At 32.4% G+C, this 21,691-nt stretch overlaps 1 protein-coding gene across 1 annotated transcript; it reads right to left on the bottom strand.

Moving 5' to 3' along the window:
• Positions 1-8,344: 8,344 nt before the first annotated feature.
• Positions 8,345-12,699, bottom strand: LOC143228095 (protein Wnt-8c-like). Its single transcript, XM_076459421.1, has 3 exons — positions 12,595-12,699; positions 10,210-10,352; positions 8,345-9,254 (listed from the first exon to the last, which is right to left on the bottom strand). Exons 1-3 carry the CDS (start codon positions 12,671-12,673, stop codon positions 8,754-8,756), a joined length of 723 nt encoding a protein of 240 aa, XP_076315536.1. The 5' UTR covers positions 12,674-12,699; the 3' UTR covers positions 8,345-8,753.
• Positions 12,700-21,691: the final 8,992 nt, after the last annotated feature.

Genomic DNA, 21,691 nt, shown 5'->3' with positions numbered 1-21,691 from the left:
TATTTTTTGGCTTCCAAGTTATAAACTTCAAGTTTATGTAACTACGAAGTGATTTCAACGTGTTTTTGAATTAAACACCAAAAATACTTTATCATATAACTGCACCAAAAATATATCATGATATAATTACGTTGTATAATATTTCAGGTTATAAGAGTATGAGCGAAACATTCAAAATACATTCCACGTGTTTGACAGATAGTTCGAAAGCTTTTGTTGAGGCAAGTTTGAAACATGTTTTAAAACTACATCGTCAAAAACTTTTGACTATCACTACATTTCATGCTGAAAAAGGGAAATTCCCTCTTCCTCTCTCTATTACATGTGATTACCTGGGTAAAACCACTACCCGAAACACTTTTTTTTTTCAAAGCGAATACAGTTGTAAAAGAAAACCTAGACATGATTTCATTGTGTTGGACTTTTTCAGTTTAGGAAACAAATAATAAAACATTTCACAGGTCAGAATAATGGAAAAAAGTCATTGTTTTATATCTTTGAACGTATGACTAGTTGAAAAGTTTAACGTAACGTCATTATTAAATATAATCTCAAAAATCATTTGTACTTATTATGTAAATATGTTCTCTGTCGTTGAAACTATACTTCTTTAAAAATATTATCATTTGAGTTGTTTCATTGATCCAGACTTACTAAAACATTCACCGGAGAATGACCAAACTACAATATGCTTAGACACACAGGATGAGTGGTTTGCCACCCAGTGACATAGCGGCACGTCTGTGGATTTACATCGCTAGAAAGCGGGTTTCGATACCCGTGGTGGGCAGAGTGCATATATCCTATTGTGTATCTTTGTGTTTAACAAGTAAACAACAAACACAAGAGTGAACTGCATGCAAATCAAGCAGAGTAGTGACCCAAGACACTCAGTCATGTTTGTTATTGCACTTTAAACAGTGTTTCAAAATAAAAGTTTGGTTCTCATCGTCCAACCAAAATGATTTCTAATTATCAACGAACGTTTTTGGAGCAGTGGCTTTTGGAAGAAAAGGCATATATATATATATAAAACACTGGTTTTAACATAATCTTGTTTCGAACAGTAATGTATAATTCAATAGAAATTTGAGGGGAAAAATCTCATCTACAGTTAACATAGTTTTATAAAAAAATTTGTGTTTCATGTTGGAAGCTGGTAGAATCTACTGATTAGAAGAGTAAGTGCTTATAGACATATTACAGCAAATCAAAATGTGTTAGATAAAACAAAATATAACCTCTGATGCAATGATAGAGTGATTTAATATACATGTTCATCCAGAACTAAAATAGAATTTTTTGAATGATACTAACAAAAAGAAAATTGCGTATATAATGATAGTGACATCTTATTTGTCACTAGATGTCGCTGCATTTTCTTGGGAATTGTATTTGTGTAATTAATTTTTATATCTTTAATAAACCAGGCAATGTATTTTAAATCAAAGTCTAATCTTCTTTGTTATCTAAACTGAGAACAACAAAGCGATTTTTTTGGTTAAATTGTAATTAAATAATACATTTCACGAACCTAATGAAAAGTCAGGTGAAATATAATAGAAAACGTACAAGCACCTAAAGAGTGTAAGAATACCCAGTGAAAACAACAAACAAACTATGAAGTGTTATTGATATGCTTGAGAGAATAACTTGGCGAGAATTCAGAAGTCAAGGTGGCAACGAAATATACTTAGACTTTAATGATAAAAGTAAAAGCAAAATGCCACCAAATCAAGCCAAAACATATGTCTGTTCTTGTCCTTCAAAGATAGGGATGTCACACACAGTGTTGCTTAACTTCTCATTAGATACGCCTTACACATTATTTTTCCAAAGCCAAAACTGAGGCTTCTTCAAGGTTTACTTGCTGATTGTATTTAAAAAAGCGTGTAAGATTGAATATTTAAAGTGTATTTATTTATTTTACATTTAAAGATTGTGAATTTATTTCAAACAAAAATCTTACTTGAATTAAGACAAATAAATGTAGAGACATTAACTGTTGGATTTAGTAATAACTTGAACTTTATATTTCTGAGCTTGGTGTTTAAGTAATATCTATAACAATTAAAATATTATGTTGTGAAATGAGCTTGTAAAGATTTTATAAAGAAACTTTCTATACACAGTACTTGATGCATGGTATGGTAATAAAATCAACCTACTAGCAGTTTTATTGTGTAAAAGGTTTATTTATTTATCGTTAAGCTCAATGTTACATAACAAGCTACATATTAATTTCCCACCAAAACCTTATTTTTAGTGTTATACGCCCTCAAGTTTGACTCTGAGTCAAGGGGAATTTGTTTTAAAGGAACAACAACATTTGTACTGGAATTAGATTGACTTTTTAAATTATATTATCTAATGAAAATATAATGATACGTTATGACCAAAACAGTAATATGATACTAACCCTTTCAAACATTCTATATATATATCTATATGCATATGTATAACAAAACCTTGAAATATCAAACTATTCTACTGTTTCTCTCCGTTATCAATTTCTTCAACTGGTTTTGCGGCTTCACAGATTACACTTCAGAATATAATTTTACTGAGAATCTATAATAATAAACGTTGAAATAAATCTTTTTAACCAAACATACATTACCTAAATGAAATACACATATTTTCCAAGTGAACAAACATACAATGCACTCCATATAAAAATTAAGTATATTAAAAATGCTTTAAAAATTGTTAAACTTTATTCTATATACTTTATTTTTGAACTAAAATCTCCTTCTGGAGATACTTTCTTTTATTATTCTAGAGATGCATTTTACTTATTCATAATTACATACTTACTTTATTCTCTTAGTCTTACTAGCAATTCTTACAGTTTCAGAATTCCTATGACTTTAACACAACCAGTTATTTTTACCTTCTTATTTCTATCTATTTAAAATAGCGCTAAATAAACTTCATAAAATATTTTTCGAAAAATAATATTTTTACATTTTATATTACATGCTCAAAAAAAGAAAACATGAAAATGTCGCACTTTTAGAATTTTATTTTTTTTCGAAATACATTTTTTAAAACATCTGCTGGCATATAGGGGGCCTTTATTTCGGGACATATAACACAATTTATGTAAATGTATTCTTAACATTAAATTATCTGTTTTATCAGTATAGAATTAAACACATTTTATACATTCTAAAATATGTATATTACATTCTTAGAATTGGAACTAAATGATATATTAATGAAACACAAAGTTTATTTTTGGTAGTTTTATGTAACCCAAATTACATAAAGAACAATTCCTTCTTTCACAACTGAAAATACTTTTTCTAAAAAAAATCTCTTTATGTAGGCTTATTAACTAATTTACGCAGATTTTTAGGTTGTCTTCTTGACATAATAAATTTATTATATTTGAATAGAACTTTCAGTTTTTATCTACTGTTTGATTTAACTGGGTATTAACAGATAAATCATCAGCAACAAAACTGAGGAAATACATATATGAAACGTGCAACTGTCTTTGTTTCCCTCAATTCAATTTGTTTGAAGTTAAGCACGAAGCTACCTACGCAATGGGCTGTCTGTGCGTTGCCAACCACAACTATTGAAACACGTAAGAACTCGGTTACAAAAGTGGGAAACATCTTTGAGGAATTCTTAAAGAACTTAATGCACACATATATTAAAGGTTTTACTGAAAGGAACTTAGGCAAATTATGATATCCAGGAAACAGTAAGTGAAAAAGTATTGGAAGATATTATTATGTAATTAACCAGTACTATAAAAGACAATACATTTCGGAGACACTTAAATTAATCACTGAAGTTGAGTACCTTATATTTGTGTCTCCTAGTCTTACTATTCTCACCATTAAGTATGGACAAAGATGGTATATCAAAATTAATAATTCACTTAACAATCTTAAACGCGTTAATCAGATTTGCTCTAAATCTCCTTTTATCAAAAGAAAATAATTTCAGACAATTTAACCTCTCCTTGTATAACAGTCACCCCATCCCAGTATCTCTCCTCTTAACCCTTTTGAACAATTCAATATCCTTTCTAAGGTAAGGGAGTCAAGATTGAACGCAATGCTCGAAATACAGCCTTACCATTACCTATACAATGAAAGTATGATCATTTAGACTTCTATTCAAAATTTATAGATAATCCTAAAAATTCTATTTGTCCTGCTACTAGCAACAGCACACTGCTTGGATGGCTTGGGAAACTGATCAACCACGACATCAAAATCTTTTTCTTTTATAACATTGTTAATGTTATTCCTATTTATAACTTAAATTATGATAATCCACTTGCATTATCTTGCACTCATTATATTTAAAACTCATCTGTCCGATATTTGCTAAACTTACCAACTGATCTTCATGTATGTCATTAATGTAAATCAAAAAGATAAAAGGTCCTTAGATTAAGCCCCGAGGTACTTCACTTCTGCCTTTAATCCAGTTTGGCTGAACTCCGTTTGTAACAACCCTTTGGTTTTTTTCTCTCAAGCCGATCTTCTATAAAATTAGCTAGCTTATCTCACACAAACACAGATATAATATTTACTAGTCTTTCAAGTGGCACCTTGTCAAACTTTCTGAAAATCCAGGAAAACCAAATTTACAACCTTGCCCTCATCTACATAAACTATAAGCTCTTCAAAGAATATCATGAGATTCATAAGATAATATTTTTCCTTTGTGAAATCATGTTGACTATTCAATAAAATTCTAAACTTTGTTAAATTATTTTGCAATTTATCTTCTATCACATTTTACAAAACGTTTCCCACAACCAACGTAAAACTGATTGGCTTATAATTACTGAGACAATTTTATCACTTTCTTTAAAAAAAGAAGTAACATTAGCCAACACTGAATCATCTGACACCTGCCCACTGTACAATGACACAGATATTCAATCCTTAACATCTTTCAAAACCATGGAGACGAATTATCTTTATTAGCTCAGAATTAAATTGACCATCTTTTTTGATCTTGTTTCCAGCTATCAACTGTTGACGAGAGGGAATATTGCTTATATATCCACAATTAAAAATCAAAGAAAAAACAGAATTTATTAACCTAGATATCTCATAATCATCAGATACCAGCCATCCCTTCAAGGCTCTACCTTGAAAATTATATTCAAAGAAAATAAAATTATTTTATCTAGAAGATAACTTTGGTTTTGAATTTCGCACAAAGTTACACGAGAACTATCTGCGCTAGCCGTCCCTAATTTAGTAGTATAAGACTAGAGGCAAGGTAGCTAGTCATCACTACCCACCGCCAGCTCTTAGGCTACTTTTTACCAACGAATAGTGGCATTGATCGTCACATTATAACGCCCCCACGGCTGAAAGGGCGAGCATGTTTGGTGTGACGGTGATTCGAACCCGCGACCCTCAGATTACGAGTCGAGTGCCTTAAGCACCTGGCCATACCGGACCAGAAGATAATCTATACATTTGTTTAGATTACTGAATGAACCTAAAGAAATAATTTTTTTTTAATAAAGTATTTTCGGTTGTGAAAGAAATAATTGTACTTTATGAAATTTAAGTTACGTGAAAACTACCAAAAATAAAGAAATTTCGTTTTCGCATTAATAGCTTGTTTAGTTTCAATTCTAGGAATATACTATATATTTTTCAAGGCGTAAATTTTGTTGAACTCTACATCAATAAAACAGATCATTTAAAATTGAGAAAACATTTACATAAATTCCATGTTAAATGTTCAGAAGAAATTCGTTATATGCCAGCAGACAGTTTTAAAAATGTATTTTGAGAAAAAAAAATTCTAAAAGAACCACATTTACACGCTTTCCTCTTTTATTGGCACGTAATTAAAAACATAACAGTTTATTTTTCGAAAAATATTTTTGTAGAATTTTTTCGCCACTAAGTAAGAGGAAAGTAACTTGTGCAATGTCAGTAGAAATAGTAAAACCGTGAAAATTATTAAACTAAAAGAAAATATAATAAAGTAAGATGTATGAAATAATGAAAAAATAAACTGAATTTTTATAGTAACAAGAGAAAGTAAATTTATAATAAGATATTAACTTAAAAAGTAAAGTATATTCGATAGATTTAAACTGTTTTACATTTTTGAAATACTTAGTTTATGCATCGAGTGCATTATGTATTTGTACATTTGGAAATATAAAATTAATTTACATTATTTATATTTAGTTCAAAAATAATAATTGAATTTTTTGCTGGAGATTTTCAGTAATATTATATCCTAAAGAGTGAGTGGCCTTTGAAGTTACAAACTGGTTGAACAAATTAGGGAATAGTTGAAAATAAAATACTCTGATATTCCAGTCTGTTATTTACAGGGAAATGTTATTTGGGTTTTGATTTTATATATATATATTTATGAAGACGTTGGTGAGAGAGAGGGGATTCTGCCAGCATAGACTTCCAGTCTCCCAAATCTGGCTTTAAAAAATACATCTCACAGAAATATTTTAGACAGCTTAAGGAAAGGTAGAAATCTTGATATAAGCTTTAAGATTTGGTGATTAAATCTCACATGAAAGTTATTTAATGGTTAATGAAAAACACGCAATACTTCAAGCCTATATGTGAAATTCCGTGGAAAGTATTTCATCAACATTAACAAAGGATAACACTTATTCTAATTGTATCTCAAACTTCTGTGTAAACCTCACCTGAGTATATTTATCCCTAATTATAAAGTAGAGTACCTTAAATTTGATAAACTAAGGGGAAGAAATCTAGTCAACAGCACACACCAACAAATCTCTAGCTAATCTTGTCTGAACAAATAGTGGAATTTGACTGTCACCCTTATATCATAATTAAAAACGAAAATGCGTGGTGTGTTGCAATGGGTCAGGAACCCTGAACCATCAAGTTCAAAATTATAAACATTCAGACACATATGGAACAACACACTACGTTTTACCCCATTCGAAATGTTCATGGAAAATAATATGCATAAAAAAGGCTTTGCTTGCACTTGATATGATGAATGAAGTGTGATTAATATTATTACATTCTTCTCTGCTTTTGCTCTTAATTAAGCTCTTGAACAGTAATCGTCTTCTCACTAAAGCCGAAACTTCCAGGTATATATCATCTATATACCGTATTGGCCCGATTTTTAATAATTAGGTGGTAAATTCTACAGTCGCATTATAATCGCAGCTCACTGCAGGTCTCTTTTCCTCTATTCTAACCAGTCTCATTCCTGAATGTCCAGATAGCATTTATTTACGCATGCGCGCTTGATGTTCTTTCAAGGACGTCAGTAATTATGGCAACTAATCCACCTGCATGCTTTTCAGTTATTGTGCAAACTTAAAAAAGAACGTTATAATACTTATTTGTTTTCCTTTCCTATAGTTTCGGAAAATGTGTGTCGTCGTATATTCGAGAACACCCTATAATCGGTCCAATACCTTATTTAGAAAAATAAAATATATCTTCTTAATGCAATACTTAGAAGCTGTACAAAGAATTGCTTATCTAGTTGAGAATGCGGACGAAGTTTATATTAATATTGTTTTAATATTCACATAGTTGTAACTGTTGTGGTAAAAACCTCGTTACTGGAGATACTTTATGCAGGGTGATCCAAACACAAGAAATTAAAGCAGGCGAAACGGGTCTATTTGTTTGTTTTTGAATTTCGCGCAAAGCTACTCGAGGGCTACCTGCACAACTAGCTGTCGCTAATTTAGCAGTGTAAGACTGGAGGGAAGGCAGCTAGCCATCACCACCCACCGCCAACTCTTGGACTACTCTTTTACCAACGAATAGTGGGATTGACCGTACCATTATAACGCCCCCACGGTTGAAAGGGTGAGCATGTTTGGTGAGACGGGGCTACGAACCCGCGACCTTCAGATTACGAGTCACACGCCTTAACCCACCTGGCCATGCCGAACCACACGGGTCTGTAAACGAATCATTAAAACTTTTAATGACTAACATTAACAGTGTGAATTATCTTCCTAATCATACTTTTTGTGAACTGACGTTTCCACCATATCTATATGTTATATTTCATGAATTATCAACATGTTTTTAATAAAAGGAAATTTAACCTTTTTAAAATTAACAAGGTAGATTATTTTATTTATTAAATTATTTATTATTAGCAATTACGTTAGTGCTTCGAGATATTTGAAATGACTAAAGACGTTTTATACCGATTTATTGTGTTAAGTAAATGTTTAGATTGTCAGTAATATTCTTAAATGATAGCACTAGAAACCGTGTTTAGATACCCGTCGTGAGCGTAGCACAGAAAGCCCATTGTGTAGCTTTTGTGCTTAATTACAAACAAACAATACATACTTACAGTGTGGATTAAAATCTGATCATTTTATCAAGTACAAATATTTTATGATACAAATATTTTATTATGTACAATCGTTAGAAATTTTATTTCAGTTTGCAATCCAGATATATAAATATATATATATATTCAAATAAAACTCTTTATTTATTCAATTTACAAATCATTATTTACCATGTTGCCAGTCGCTCTTCTCGTAGTACTTGTGGTTTTCATTTTGTAACGATAAGGATTACTAAACGAAACGAGAGATGCAACTAGTTTGGGTACTTCATACTGAAAGACGATTCATTTTCCATTACTGTGGCAACAGCTGATATCGATATACATCTAGTCCAATGTTTACTGACGATGAATTCAACTGTGATGACTGTTATCAAAAACTAAATTTTGTTATATGAAATTACAATTATATTTGTATTTTATCGATGGCATACAAATTGAGTGACTTTCTTCCGACACACCTCACACTTGACCTCACAGCACCAATGAAATTTACAATTGCAACTGGATTCAACATGGAGGACTTTCTTTCTCACGCGCAGCCCACACTGACGACACAAGTTCTTACAGCTTTTTCTTTCCTCTCTGGGTACGTGTTTACCTTTACTCCTGGAACACTCTCTCCCCTCTGTCCCATGAGATCCTGCAGTCTCGTTGGCGTAGCAATACTCTGGTGAACTCTCTATGTAGACAAGATGTTTTTTGGGAAAGTTCAAAGGGCCTGCATCTGTGTTGCGACGCTCTTTACCGAAGTTGAGTCTGTTGTACTCATAATCTATTTGCTTTGCTTTATTATAGACTTGTTTTAAACGGTCTCCGATTACACTGAACTCTGCTAGTCTCATCCAACACGTCTGAGTAGCGCAACTTCCTGAAACACCATGGCATTTGCAAATTCGTTTCATTGTATTTCTCACAACCTGAAATTATATATTATTAGAGTACTTAACTGAATATATTGCCATCTACTGGGTTGCAAAAACATAAATCTGTAAAAGCGTTAAAAAAAACTAGGATACCATGAACTGCGATAATGGTTCATAACAGAGTTCCCAATAATTTCAAAAAAGTTCTAATAAAACATTCGGACATAAACTATCTTAAAAAGCATCATTGTTCTTGAAAGAAAACGCAATACATTCTATCTCAATTGCCAAGGTTGCTAAAATATTGATAATAGTAAAAAAAGTTGATTTTCTGATTGTTAGACTAAAGTTAAAAATCCATTTCTTCTTCATTTTGTTTTTGTTTTACAAGCAGTACAGAAGAAAACAGCTTCGAATATTTTACTGAAATTTGAATTAATTTGGTTAACCTCGTATTTTTGCTTTCCGTCATTAAAAAGATCCGGTGTTCTACTAATGCGCATTAATTGGAAAATAATTTGTGCAACTTATAACGCATTAATTAGAAACCGCCACTTTAAGGATCCGTCATTTCTTAAGTTTGTTGTTACGCTTTATCTTTACGTATGTTGTTGGGTTTTTTTTGCGGCTATTTCGATGTGTTTTCTAATAGGAGGCAGGAAACAGTGTCTATATTATTTTCTCAAGCTACAAATCTCTATTGTAGCTTCACCAAAATTGGTAAGAACAGTGGACATTGAGTCAAAGTAGGGATTTTTAGCTTGAGAGAATAATATAGACATTATATTTTCAAGCCTACTAGCTGAAAATAATATTTTTATTTTAATTCAACTTGTTCCTGTACTTTGACCCTTCCTAATCCCGTTTTAAATTAACATTTTATAATTATTTTTGAAATCCAGTAATAGCAGGATTTTCTAGAATAAGTACATAATATAAAAATATTAAAACAGATCTAATAATTTATACAAATGTAGTAACCAGATATTCCAAAACAAGAGATAAATACCTTTCGGCCAATGTCATTGTTATGAAGGTTTACTAAAGCCTTTACATCGTGGCCCCTTTCACGAGTATCCAAAAACCCTATTGACACCTGCTCTCCAAAGCGCACGTTGTCACTGCAACCGCCCCAGGTCCATCCACTAGCACCTACTCAAAATAAGAGAAAACATACAGATTTTCATTGCTTCTGGATCACTTATATTATATTAAACCATGAAGCTCAGCGGACAAAGCGCTATATCGCAGCTTTCTCAGTGACTGTTGTATCTTTATACCATCTCTTACATGTCTATTTTTTATTAGGCACAAAGAAACACAAAAAGCTTAACTGATATTTAGCATTATAAGTTTCCAAACTTACCGATGAGACATTGTGGTTCTTGATACTGTTAGCATAGTGGAAAAAAAAATTGTTGAATTCCGAACACCTTAAGTATTAATTCGTCAATCCGAACCATGAGTGTTTCGTTTACTTTTTCTAGAAATTAGTATAACTTTCAGCATATTTAATGAAATGTTGTCTACTCCTACACTGCTGGCAGATGCATTACATAAAATCCTTACCTTAAGTCCAACTTACCCTGCCTAAAACACTACTGAGACACGAACTTTAAAAATTTATTTCTCGTATTATATATATATATATCCCATAATTAAACAACAAAATGTTTGTGTATAGGCACATAGCTGACGAACTGACGTTAACAAATTGTTAATAATATTAAACCTACTTTACATTGTTTCATCAAGGCACAGATAAGCCCCTGTAAGCCTTATTTGAGCCCATTATTAGCTAAGATACTTTATTTGTTTATTGTATCCTAACAAAAAGTGATCTCTCTAGTAATATTACTGTTATTTAAACATTGTTTGAAGACATCATCAGAATTATTTTTAAAAAGATTTACATAACGAATGTTTAATATACATATTCAATCTTCGGAGGTCGTAATTTGACGTCAATAAGCTAAATAAAAAAAAAACATTAAAAAGGAAAATTGAGAAGTTCAACAAGTTTTTCGAACATATTTCTTAAAACTTTTTGCGACAATTTGTTTGGAACTATAAATGAACAGACCTTGAAAGATTTATTTTTATTTTACGTACAGCCACACGAGGGCTAACACGCTAGCCATTCCTTATTTATCAGTAAAGAGTAGAGGGAAGACAGCTAGTTATCACCACCTATCGCCAACTCTTTGGCTATAATTTTACCAACGAAAAGTGAGATCGATCGCACAGCTGATAGAGCGAGCATGTATGAAGATGGAGATTCAAACCCGTGATCACCAAATTAAAATTCGAATGCTCTAGCCACCTTAAAAAGAACTATGTGAGTTGATTGCAAATTATCGGAACGACTTCAAAAACGAGAACTTTATTGATTTTACAAAAAAAAAAAATTCACTATAAACAATAAATAGTTTAAAGATTATTAAATTACTATATTATGCATCAGATTTTATGCGTGTTATATCTAATATTATAAAAAAATGGAAGAACAGAACAAACGAGATATTTGCAGCTTTCTTTCCAGTTAGGCCTGGCATGGCCTAGCGCGTTAAGCTTCGTAATCTGAGGGTCGCGGGTTCGCGCCCAAGTCGCGCTAAACATGCTCGCCCTCCCAGCCGTGGGGGCGTTATAATATGACGGTCAATCCCACTATTCGTTGGAAATAGAGTAGCCCAAGAGTTGGCGGTGGGTGGTGATGACTAGCTGCCTTCCCTCTAGTCTTACACTGCTAAATTAGGGACGGCTAGCACAGATAGCCCTCGAGTAGCTTTGTGCGAAATTCCAAAACAAACAAACAAACAAACAAACAATTCTTTCCAGTTACATAAAATGTGGTCATTCTTTTATACTAAATATAACGACTACGTTGAAGATGAGGGCACTCTTTTAAAATGTACATGATAATTGTGACAAATGAGACAGTGTTTTAATTCTATTCCCTTATCCCTATTCTGTCATGATACTGAAAAAAATAAAATTGTAGAGGCCCCCATCATATAGATAAGTATTAAAATTTTCACCCTACAGATCGAAATCAAATTTATTTTAGTAATGCCCCCCAGTGACTTACAACGCTAGCAACCGGGTTTCTGTGTTAACAGAGACAACAGTTAGCGTTCGCATTAGTTGCGAGGTTTAAATTTAAACAACTTCTATAGTAATTCTTATGGAAAATATTCTTTTATCAGAATTCACACAATGATTATAAATATTAAATATTTAGTAACAATTTAGAAAATAGGCAAGTTTTCAAATTTTCTTATATTGATTTGTTCAAACTAGATCTGTAGATGCTGGTATTCTTTGTTACTAGAAGAAAATAATTCAAACAAGAAACAACGAAATACGTTTTAATTAATATGTTGTTGCAACTCACCTATCGTTCCTTTTTTACTATTATCACAATGACAGTTTTCATAATGTCCAAGGCTGCAATTCCTTGTCACAGTGTGCATGATGGCTGCGCTGATGATAGCATGCACGAACGCCATCTCTTGGTTAGCTGGAATATAAATAAAACAATTAATGTTTCAGTAAATATTATTTTAAAATGTCTTCTTTATTTACGTTGTATTCTTAATTGCAAATTAAGTTACCTACGTTAATGATAGGTTAAGTTACGCTTTAATGATATTAGCTATAGTAGGAGAATTTCGTTTATTTAAAAATGAATATTAAAAAAAACATCTATTGCACAAATCCAAATCCCGAAATATGTTCAATATGAATTCTGTTTTTAATAAGACTATCTGCTTGCGTCCGTAACTTTTAATTATTGAAATGAAGGAAGGTATCCAGTCAGCAACACCCAACCACCCAAAATTCACAGTACAGGATTGACTGTCAATTCTATAACGCACCCACGGCTCAAATCGAGGGAAATATTTTGAGGTAGAACATTGTACATAACTATAAAGTTATTATCATGTAGACAAAACTTGAACTCTTTTTCGGTGTTGGAATCTGTCCATTAGTGGAGTTAGAAGCGATCTACAAGCTGGTTTGTACTTTGAACATTCTGAGACTGTTAAGTCTTTCATTTCACATTTGTATTTTCCATTCTTATCGAATTAGTAACTGGCAAAGGTGTGTTCTAATCATAAAAATGGCAATTTTTTTTTCAATATTAAGTATTCCTGTCACATTTACGGTATTTGTATTTCTGCTATTTGTACAAACTGGCAATAGAAGTTGTGTTATAATTATAATAATTGTAAATTTTAGGGTTAAAACTTAGTTGTTTTTTTCATATTTATGATACTATACATAAAACCACGTAACAAATGTTAAACTGTTCACCCATTAATAAGTTCTGGCGGCACAAGATCCCTAAAGGAAAGAACACTTTTATCTTTTATTTTATTAAGTTACTTTCTAAATAAATGTGATGTGAAACTAATATAAAATCAAAATAGTTTTATTATTTTATAAGAAAAATGAAAGTTTTAAGATGGTTAATTAATTTTCTTTTAAATTTTAAGGATTTATTATTAATTAAATTTCCATAACTCTTTCTTTGTTTCATAGTAAAGTCACATTCAGTTGCCCACCAGTAGCAAAGCGGAAGGTCTGTGGACCAACAACGCTATAAATGGGGTTTCGATAACCTTGCTGGGCAGAACACAGAATGCCCAACATGTAGTTTTATGTTTAATTCAAAATAAAAATTTACCGCCTCATCCCTAATTTAAAGTGAAGGAATGAAAAAGACAACCAGTTAACAGTACCCACCTCTAATTATTTGACTACTCCAGTAGAATAATAGTGTTTGATCGCCACTTCTCTAACACACCCATAGCGTGTTAACCACTAGGCCCTAGTTTTAAATTGTACTAATTTCTGTATGATACGGAAATCAGAGCACATGACAGCCCATTGTGTATCTTTGTGCTTAAACTACAAGCAAAATACACTGAGTTATCTGAGTTGTTCAACTTGGGGAATTGAGCCCGGATTTTAGTTTTGTAAAAGTCCATAGTGTTGCTGTTGTTACATGGGGGAGCATTTCATAGGTTGTGATTAATTTAACGGTACTCCACAAAGTGTTAACATCTATAAACAGACTTTAATGGAATTTGGATTTGTAGAGATTTTTAAAATCATAACATTTTTTTTTTCAGAGACTTAGTTCAGTAGTTAAAAACTAGTTAACAAAAGAAAGGTTTATCAAAATACTTTATGGATGGTGGTATGATTCAATGAAGTTTCTTAGAAACTAAATTCGTATGTAATAGGTTTTAGGTTTCCTTAGCATACTAAAAAAATAGAGAGAATATTTCAATCGTGTTTATTTTATCCCAAATATATGTTATTGTTGAATTAGGATAAATGATATGTATATTACAGTTATTATTTTCCAATATCCATCTGGTAAACAAGTCAGTGAACGAGGTTAATTACATAAACTCAGCTGTAAATTTCTGTCTTAAAATAAAATCGCCAGTCCTTTTCTTTGTTTATGTTAAACCATAGAACACAAAATCTGTATTGAGCTCACCACGGGTATCGAAACCTGGTTTTTAACCTTATATGAGTTTTCAGACTTTATGCTGAGCCACTGCTGATTCGCCAGTCCTTATTAAAATATGTTAAATTTCCCAAGTAAAAATCAGTTTCTCTGCCAAACTTAATACAATAATGATAAGTAAAATATAACAATGTTGTAGTTTGTTTTTAGCAACGAAAAAAACAACAATAATTTTGACGCTAAACAAATGAAACAAAGATTTGAGACTTTAAAATTAACTAATTTTTTCAAGGTCAGATAATCCTTTACGTACCTGGTTGAGTGTCACTTTTGTCAAAGAGGGTAAAAGCGTTTCTAGGACAGTTCCAGCGATCCCATACAAATTGTTTCTGGCATTCTTCCATTCCTATTTGTGCACCAATAGCTACACTCTCTGAGAAAACCAGGCTTGCCTGCATGTGGAACAAACACCAATCTAAAGGTTAAAGTTGACCTTTTCTCACGGGTTTTAACAAGTCTACCTGCTGTTTGGCTACTCATCTAAGCTCATGAGAAAATGTACATTTTAGGATTTTCCATTGACAGCAATCAGTTTGGTTTAATAATACTTTTGAGGGTGATGCACACATGGTAGGGAGAAGCAAGAAGATTAAGCTTAAGCAGGAAAAGGACTCTTGTGGGTTACTTACGTTTTACGTTTACTTTATCTTGTAAGCAGATAAAGAAAGATCACCAGAGAAAACGAGAAGAGCTAGGTTTACAAAAGGAGCATGCCTTATTAGTGTAAAAGTTGTAAATCGGTTTTGTGTTATGGACAGCATAAAAGTCTTAAAAACAATATTTGATTAAGAAAAATAAAGACATCAGGTCCAATTCTCAAAAAAACTATATACGGAGCCTAATCTAAACTTATTATTAACTTTTATAGTCAGGTGAGTTGAGTATACTGAATTAATTCTCTTGTAAGGATTTTTGAAATTTCAACTTTAACACTGGATCAAATAAAATCACATTTATGTGCTGCAACTGCAACTTTGAGCTTACGTAGTACAGTAAGTGAAACGAACACCCATGTATTTATATGATTTAGAATACTGTGGCAAAGCAAATTATACTATGATTTATTGGTTTAAAAAACAGCTTATGTTTAAAATACGCCTGACTGTATTGTGAAAGCTCTAGCTAACAACAATTAAAATAGTCTGAAATTATATGTCTGGCTGTTTTCCACGGGTAATGGTAAGAAGGAAGTCTAAATTTCACGTGCATACGAAAATCCCTGCCTAGTAGTAACTCAAGATCTGCTGGTAGTCTGAATGTATAATATATCAAACTGTTTCATAAGACCACCATCCAGTGATGAGAAGGTAACCTGAGATTATAGGATAACTAATTTCTAAAATTAATACCAGGAAAATTAAATGAGTAGGGAAAAAATATTCCAAGTAATAAATGCCTGAACATTTCTATAATTACAATTCAATAATATATTAATATATATATAACAAAAACAGTAAGGATAATTTTCAAATACATTTTGAGCCTGAGTGAAAAGTTTCAGATAAACTTCTCTCTAGAACAGTTATCAATGCTACTAAATATCTTTGGAACAGTTTTTATCACATGACTGGGGTGAAATAAAAACAGCTGCTCACCTGGAGCAAACATTGTATCAGTTATAAAGTTATGTAACTGAAAGACAAACTAGTTTCAGTACAGGTTTTTATAAGGCTAAGAAACGCTGTTTTAAAATGAAGAGTAAAATCATTTTTAGGTTTAATAACAAAAATAAATCCATTGAAAACAGATTTAATCTGGATAAACCAAAAGAAGCCTACAATATGTAAGTATCTATATGAAAACATGGTTTTTCAGTTAATTAATTATAAATAAATTACACGATAATTAAAACTACTAAAAGTGAGTTCTATATTAGTATCAGAAGAACAAGGTGGTCTCGAGGGACCTTAACGAGACAAATTATGAGAAATAAATAGCGCTCTGAAAGGATTAAAATCTCAAACGAGGCCGTAAATGTAAATACGGGAGGCCTTATCGGTATCGCAAAGCTAGGTTTGGGTCATATTCGCCCAGGAGGTCAGTTTCAGTAACAAGAAACGTGTCTAAGCAGACGATACAATTTATTCCATAGAAAAGACTTTGGAGAATTATTGACTTTTCTACAAAATAAATTCGGCAAAAATGTCTTGGGTCAGAGACTTTTTTAAGAAATTATGGTATAATTTTGATAAATGCCAAGTTACATCATCCAGAAAACCATAAGTGTCGCTAAATTTTCAAAGTTCACTTGAATCGCGTTGTTTAATTTAAATATCTTTTTAATTCTATAAAAAAATATTTGAGTTTGGAGAACACTTAAATAAGCAATGATAAAAAGAAAACATTAATGTCATTTACAGTCTTTTTCTAATGAGATTTTTTTCAATGAAAAGATTTAATAGGCTCTACGTCTTGTGCCCACTCCAAGAACAAACGCTGAATAATAATTTATGTTAAAATATTCTTGAAACTCACACTCTTGCTTTTGAGTCGAATTATAATTTACGAAGCACAAAAAACATATACAATCAAATGAAAATATAAAGCTAAATTTACTTATTACATAAAATATGAATACAATCACTACGTTAAAAAAATACGTACGTTAATACGTAAGTTCTTAAATTAAGATAAAAATACGATATCCTATAAAATGTGAAATACTTCTTTCAAAGTTGTTTGTCTAAGTTTAATCTACGAAATTACACGAGTTATAAAAAACTTGGCCGGCATGGCCACGTGGTTAAGGCACTCGACTCGTAATGTGAGAGTCGCGGGTTCGAATCCCCATCACACCAAACACGCTGGCCATTTCAGCCGTGGGGGTGTTATAATGTGACGGTCAATCCCACTATTAATTGGTAAAAGAGTAGCCCAAAAGTTGGCGGTAGGTAGTGATGACTAGCTGCTTTTCCTCTAGTCTTACACTGCTAAATTAGGAGCGACTAACGCAGATAGCCCATAAATAAGTTAGGAGTCAACTTACATTCGTATAGGTAACATTTTCTTCAAGTAATTTTAAAAAGTCATTCCTAAATTTCTTTTTTTTTTTCATAATTTATTACGGTCATATTTAAAATGTTGTGCCCAAAGTTATAAACAAAAATGTGAACTAGCAGTGTGTATAAATGTTTAAATTTTGTACTCAAAACAACAGTAAAGATAATTGAAAGGCCCGGCATGGCCAAGCGTGTTAAGGCGTGCGACTCGTAATCCGAGGGTCGCAGGTTCGCATCCCAGTCGCGCCAAACATGTTCGCCCTTTCAGCCGTGGGAGCATTCTAATGTGACGGTCAATCCCACTATTCGTTGGTAAAAGAGTAGCCCAAGAGTTGGCGGTGGGTGGTGATGACTAGCTGCCTTCCCTCTAATCTTACACTGCTAAATTAGAGACGGCTAGCACAGATAGCCCTCGAATAGCTTTGTGCGAAATTCCAAAACAACAACAACTCTATGAAATACCCACAATTCGAAATTTAAATACTTTTCGAAGCGTTTAGGGAATTACTTAACAGTTCACTCTATAAATTAATATTTTTGTTGTTTTTTTTACCAGCTTTGTTTTCGAAACATATTGAGAATTTTTAATAGTTCATAATATAAATTATTGGGTTTATACTAATGAAAGAAAAACATTATCTAAATTAAAATGTTTCATTGAACTAGGAGATTTAATAACTTCATAAGTAAATGACAACAAGTGATAATAGGTCTCTGTACTAACAAACTAAGCAATGTATTCTAGTTTACCTTTGTTCCAGCCAGAAGAAGATTACTGAGGGACCTAGAAAAAGGTAACAATGAAATATTTAGCTGAAATCATTGTTCTGTTTAACTGTCCTTTAAACAAGTTCAAATCGAGTCTGTTCATTTTATATCTATTGTATGCAATTATGAATATTTTTATTGGAACATCACACTCAAAGCAGAAATATAGGTAGAAACACACTAATAAAAGAAATTTTAGAGATTACATAGAAACTTAACAACTATTTGGTTAAAGCTATGGGTATAGAGATATATATTTTGAGTGTCTGATAAACCTTTAACATTTTTAAGCAAATTGATCAAGCAACCTAACTTGAATTAAATCTATGAAATATAATATTTGACATGCATTATACTATATTCAAAATTCTTTGGGATCAATGATAGTGAGGCCTAACTTTATATGTGTGATTAATTTCCGAGATACATTTTTAGTAATGATCAGAGAACAGGCTGAGTTAATAATATAACTGTCCATTCTATACGTCTTTTATCCAGTAATGATCAGACATTCTGATTTAAGTCTGATTGTTTTCGAAGTGCTTCTAAAAATGATCATAAGGTAGTTTCAGTTTATAATATGCCTATTTTCCACAATTCTTTACGAAACAGTATCCAAAGGGCAACCTGAAATTGCCTACGTTTCTTGTAAATAATCACCTAGTAATTATATTTACATACTCAACTCATCAATACAAGTTGACTTAACTTCTTACTCGTATTTAGTTATCTGTGTGATAATGTTATGTTAACTAAAACACATGTGGAAAGATAGGAATCTAGTTTTATAGAACAAAAGGGTAAAAATATTTAAAAAAAATTGTTTTGAGATGTAACAAATGCAACATCTATAAGTTTAAATGTATTTGGTAGAATTTGAAAATTCAAACAAGTTACTTCTGTAAAATATTGTCGTGTGTGTACCAACCATTATTTAACTTATCAAAGTAAATATTTGGCTCTCTCTCTATGTATATACGTGTGTATAAATACACGTATATACGTGCATGTACAAACATATCATAGATGAATATTATTCACGTAAAAATCTAAAAATGATCAATATAATCAAAATAACATTTAATAACAAAAATTTGATATAAATACTTTCTTTTATTTTAGATCTTGTATTTTATTCAGCAACAGGTACCAGAGGAACCTACACTAGTGAAAGTTTTGTGAGTTATTAGTTAGATAAACTGAAGAGACTGACTTACCATGAGGTGGCATCAACAACATAACGCGTTAATAAAAGTGTTAACAAAACAAACAGTTCCATCGTTCCAAGGCGGAAATTAATTCGAACACAACCAATATAAGACATAGTTCTTTGAAAAAATAACAATAAAAAAAGGTTGTTGAGGTTATTCAGTCATCAATTCAACCGATTCATTTCCAACTGATAAGTTTTGTTGTTGTTGTTGTTTTTGTAGAAAGCAGTGAGAATTGTATTGTAAAGATATGCCTCTTTGATTAACTGCTATTGATTCTTCTCCGCCACTTGATCTTTATATCCCCTTTCTCGATCCACAACTGACCAATAGAGCAATGAGGACATCCCCCGTAAAGAGTCCGACCCCTTGTGACACAAGTTTATTGCCGCTGAAACCCTGGGGCGCATTGCCAGGCCAGTGTGAGAAAACGGGAAGGAATGTCTTATTTCAACGATCCTCTGTTCACTATAGCGATTAGTGGAAGATCAACGCTGCCGAAAGGACCGCGGCTTTGTTCTACCTGGTCTCTAGTCTTGTCCCCATTATGTCTCTCTACACACAGCAGAATACGGCTACTTATGAAGGAAAGACCGCCGGCTACCTGGGTGGGTGTTGGACTGCGCCCTTCTCTTTTCCGCCCTACAGCGTCGAAGCCGAAACAAGCGAATGGCTATTTGCATGCCTTTATTTTGTAAACCAAAGCGATGTCAGAACCATGTTAAAGAATCCTGATGGCAATAAATTGTGAATTGGTGCTAATATCCAAACTATACCATTCTTTCTTCTAAAGTTTGTTTGTCTGTTTTGGAATTTCGCACAAAGCTACACGAGGGCTATCTGCGCTAACCGTCCCTAATTTAGCAGTGTAAGACTAGAGGAAAGGCAGCTAGTCATCGATACCCACCGCCAACTCTTGGACTACTCTTTTATCAACGAATAGTGGGATTGACCTTACGTTATAACGCCCCCACGGCTGAAAGGGCGAGCACGTTTTGTGTGACAGAGATTTGAATTCGTGACCCTCCGATTACGAGTCGAGTGTCATAACCATCTGGCCATGCCGGGCCTTTCTCTAATGCAAAATGACTTTTGCTCTTCACTACAACGACTGGAGAATTATATTGCGGTAAAACTATTGACAAGTAATCTGGAAGGTAATTGTTTAGTTTAATATAGCACAGTGGATTTCAAGTGACTCTGATATGCAGACTTTATCATTCTTTATATTTCATATTCTTTCTGGTCTGTTTTCGTTAACTTGTATACGTAGGTGAGTGCAAAACATGACTTAGTATTATCTGTAAACTCTGTCATGTTTCTTTGATCCATGTTATATTTCAACTTCTTTCTTGTCTGCTTTCTACATATATATCAAAAAGTACATTATACAAGTCTGTGTTTGTTTGTGTCAATATAAAATCTGACTTATTATTATTTATATCAACCGTCATATTTCATTTTCCCTAATGACTTTTCTTGCCTTAGGCCCATCAATTGGTAACGTCGCTCGGTGTTTTCAGCCTACCTTATACGCAGTGCTCTCCCCTCGAGTTGCGAAAACGCCACTAAAAGGCATATATTTTGTTTTGAATTTCGCGCTAAACTAATCGAGGACTATTTGAGCTAGCCATACCATATTTAGCAATGACAGGCTAGAGGGAAGGCAGCTAGGCATCACCACACACCGCCAACTCTTGGACTACTCTATTACCAACGAACAGAGGAATTGATTGTAACTTTATAATTCCCCAGGACTGAAAGGACATATTCAATGATGAGGATTTGAACCACAGATAACGAGTCGAGAGCCCTAACCACCAAGCTAAGGAAAATATTATCAATAAACTTATTTTTAGATGTTTATCATCATATTTGTTTTATCTTACACCAACTGGGCAAATAATTCTATCTTTAAAGAATTAAGAATCATTTTGAGCATACAGTTTGACCAACGATCTTCGAGAT

This window comes from Tachypleus tridentatus, chromosome 10 (genome assembly GCF_004210375.1).
Source record: "Tachypleus tridentatus isolate NWPU-2018 chromosome 10, ASM421037v1, whole genome shotgun sequence".
NCBI classification, from domain to species: domain Eukaryota; kingdom Metazoa; phylum Arthropoda; class Merostomata; order Xiphosura; family Limulidae; genus Tachypleus; species Tachypleus tridentatus.
This window is presented reverse-complemented; position numbering and strand designations above follow the sequence as displayed.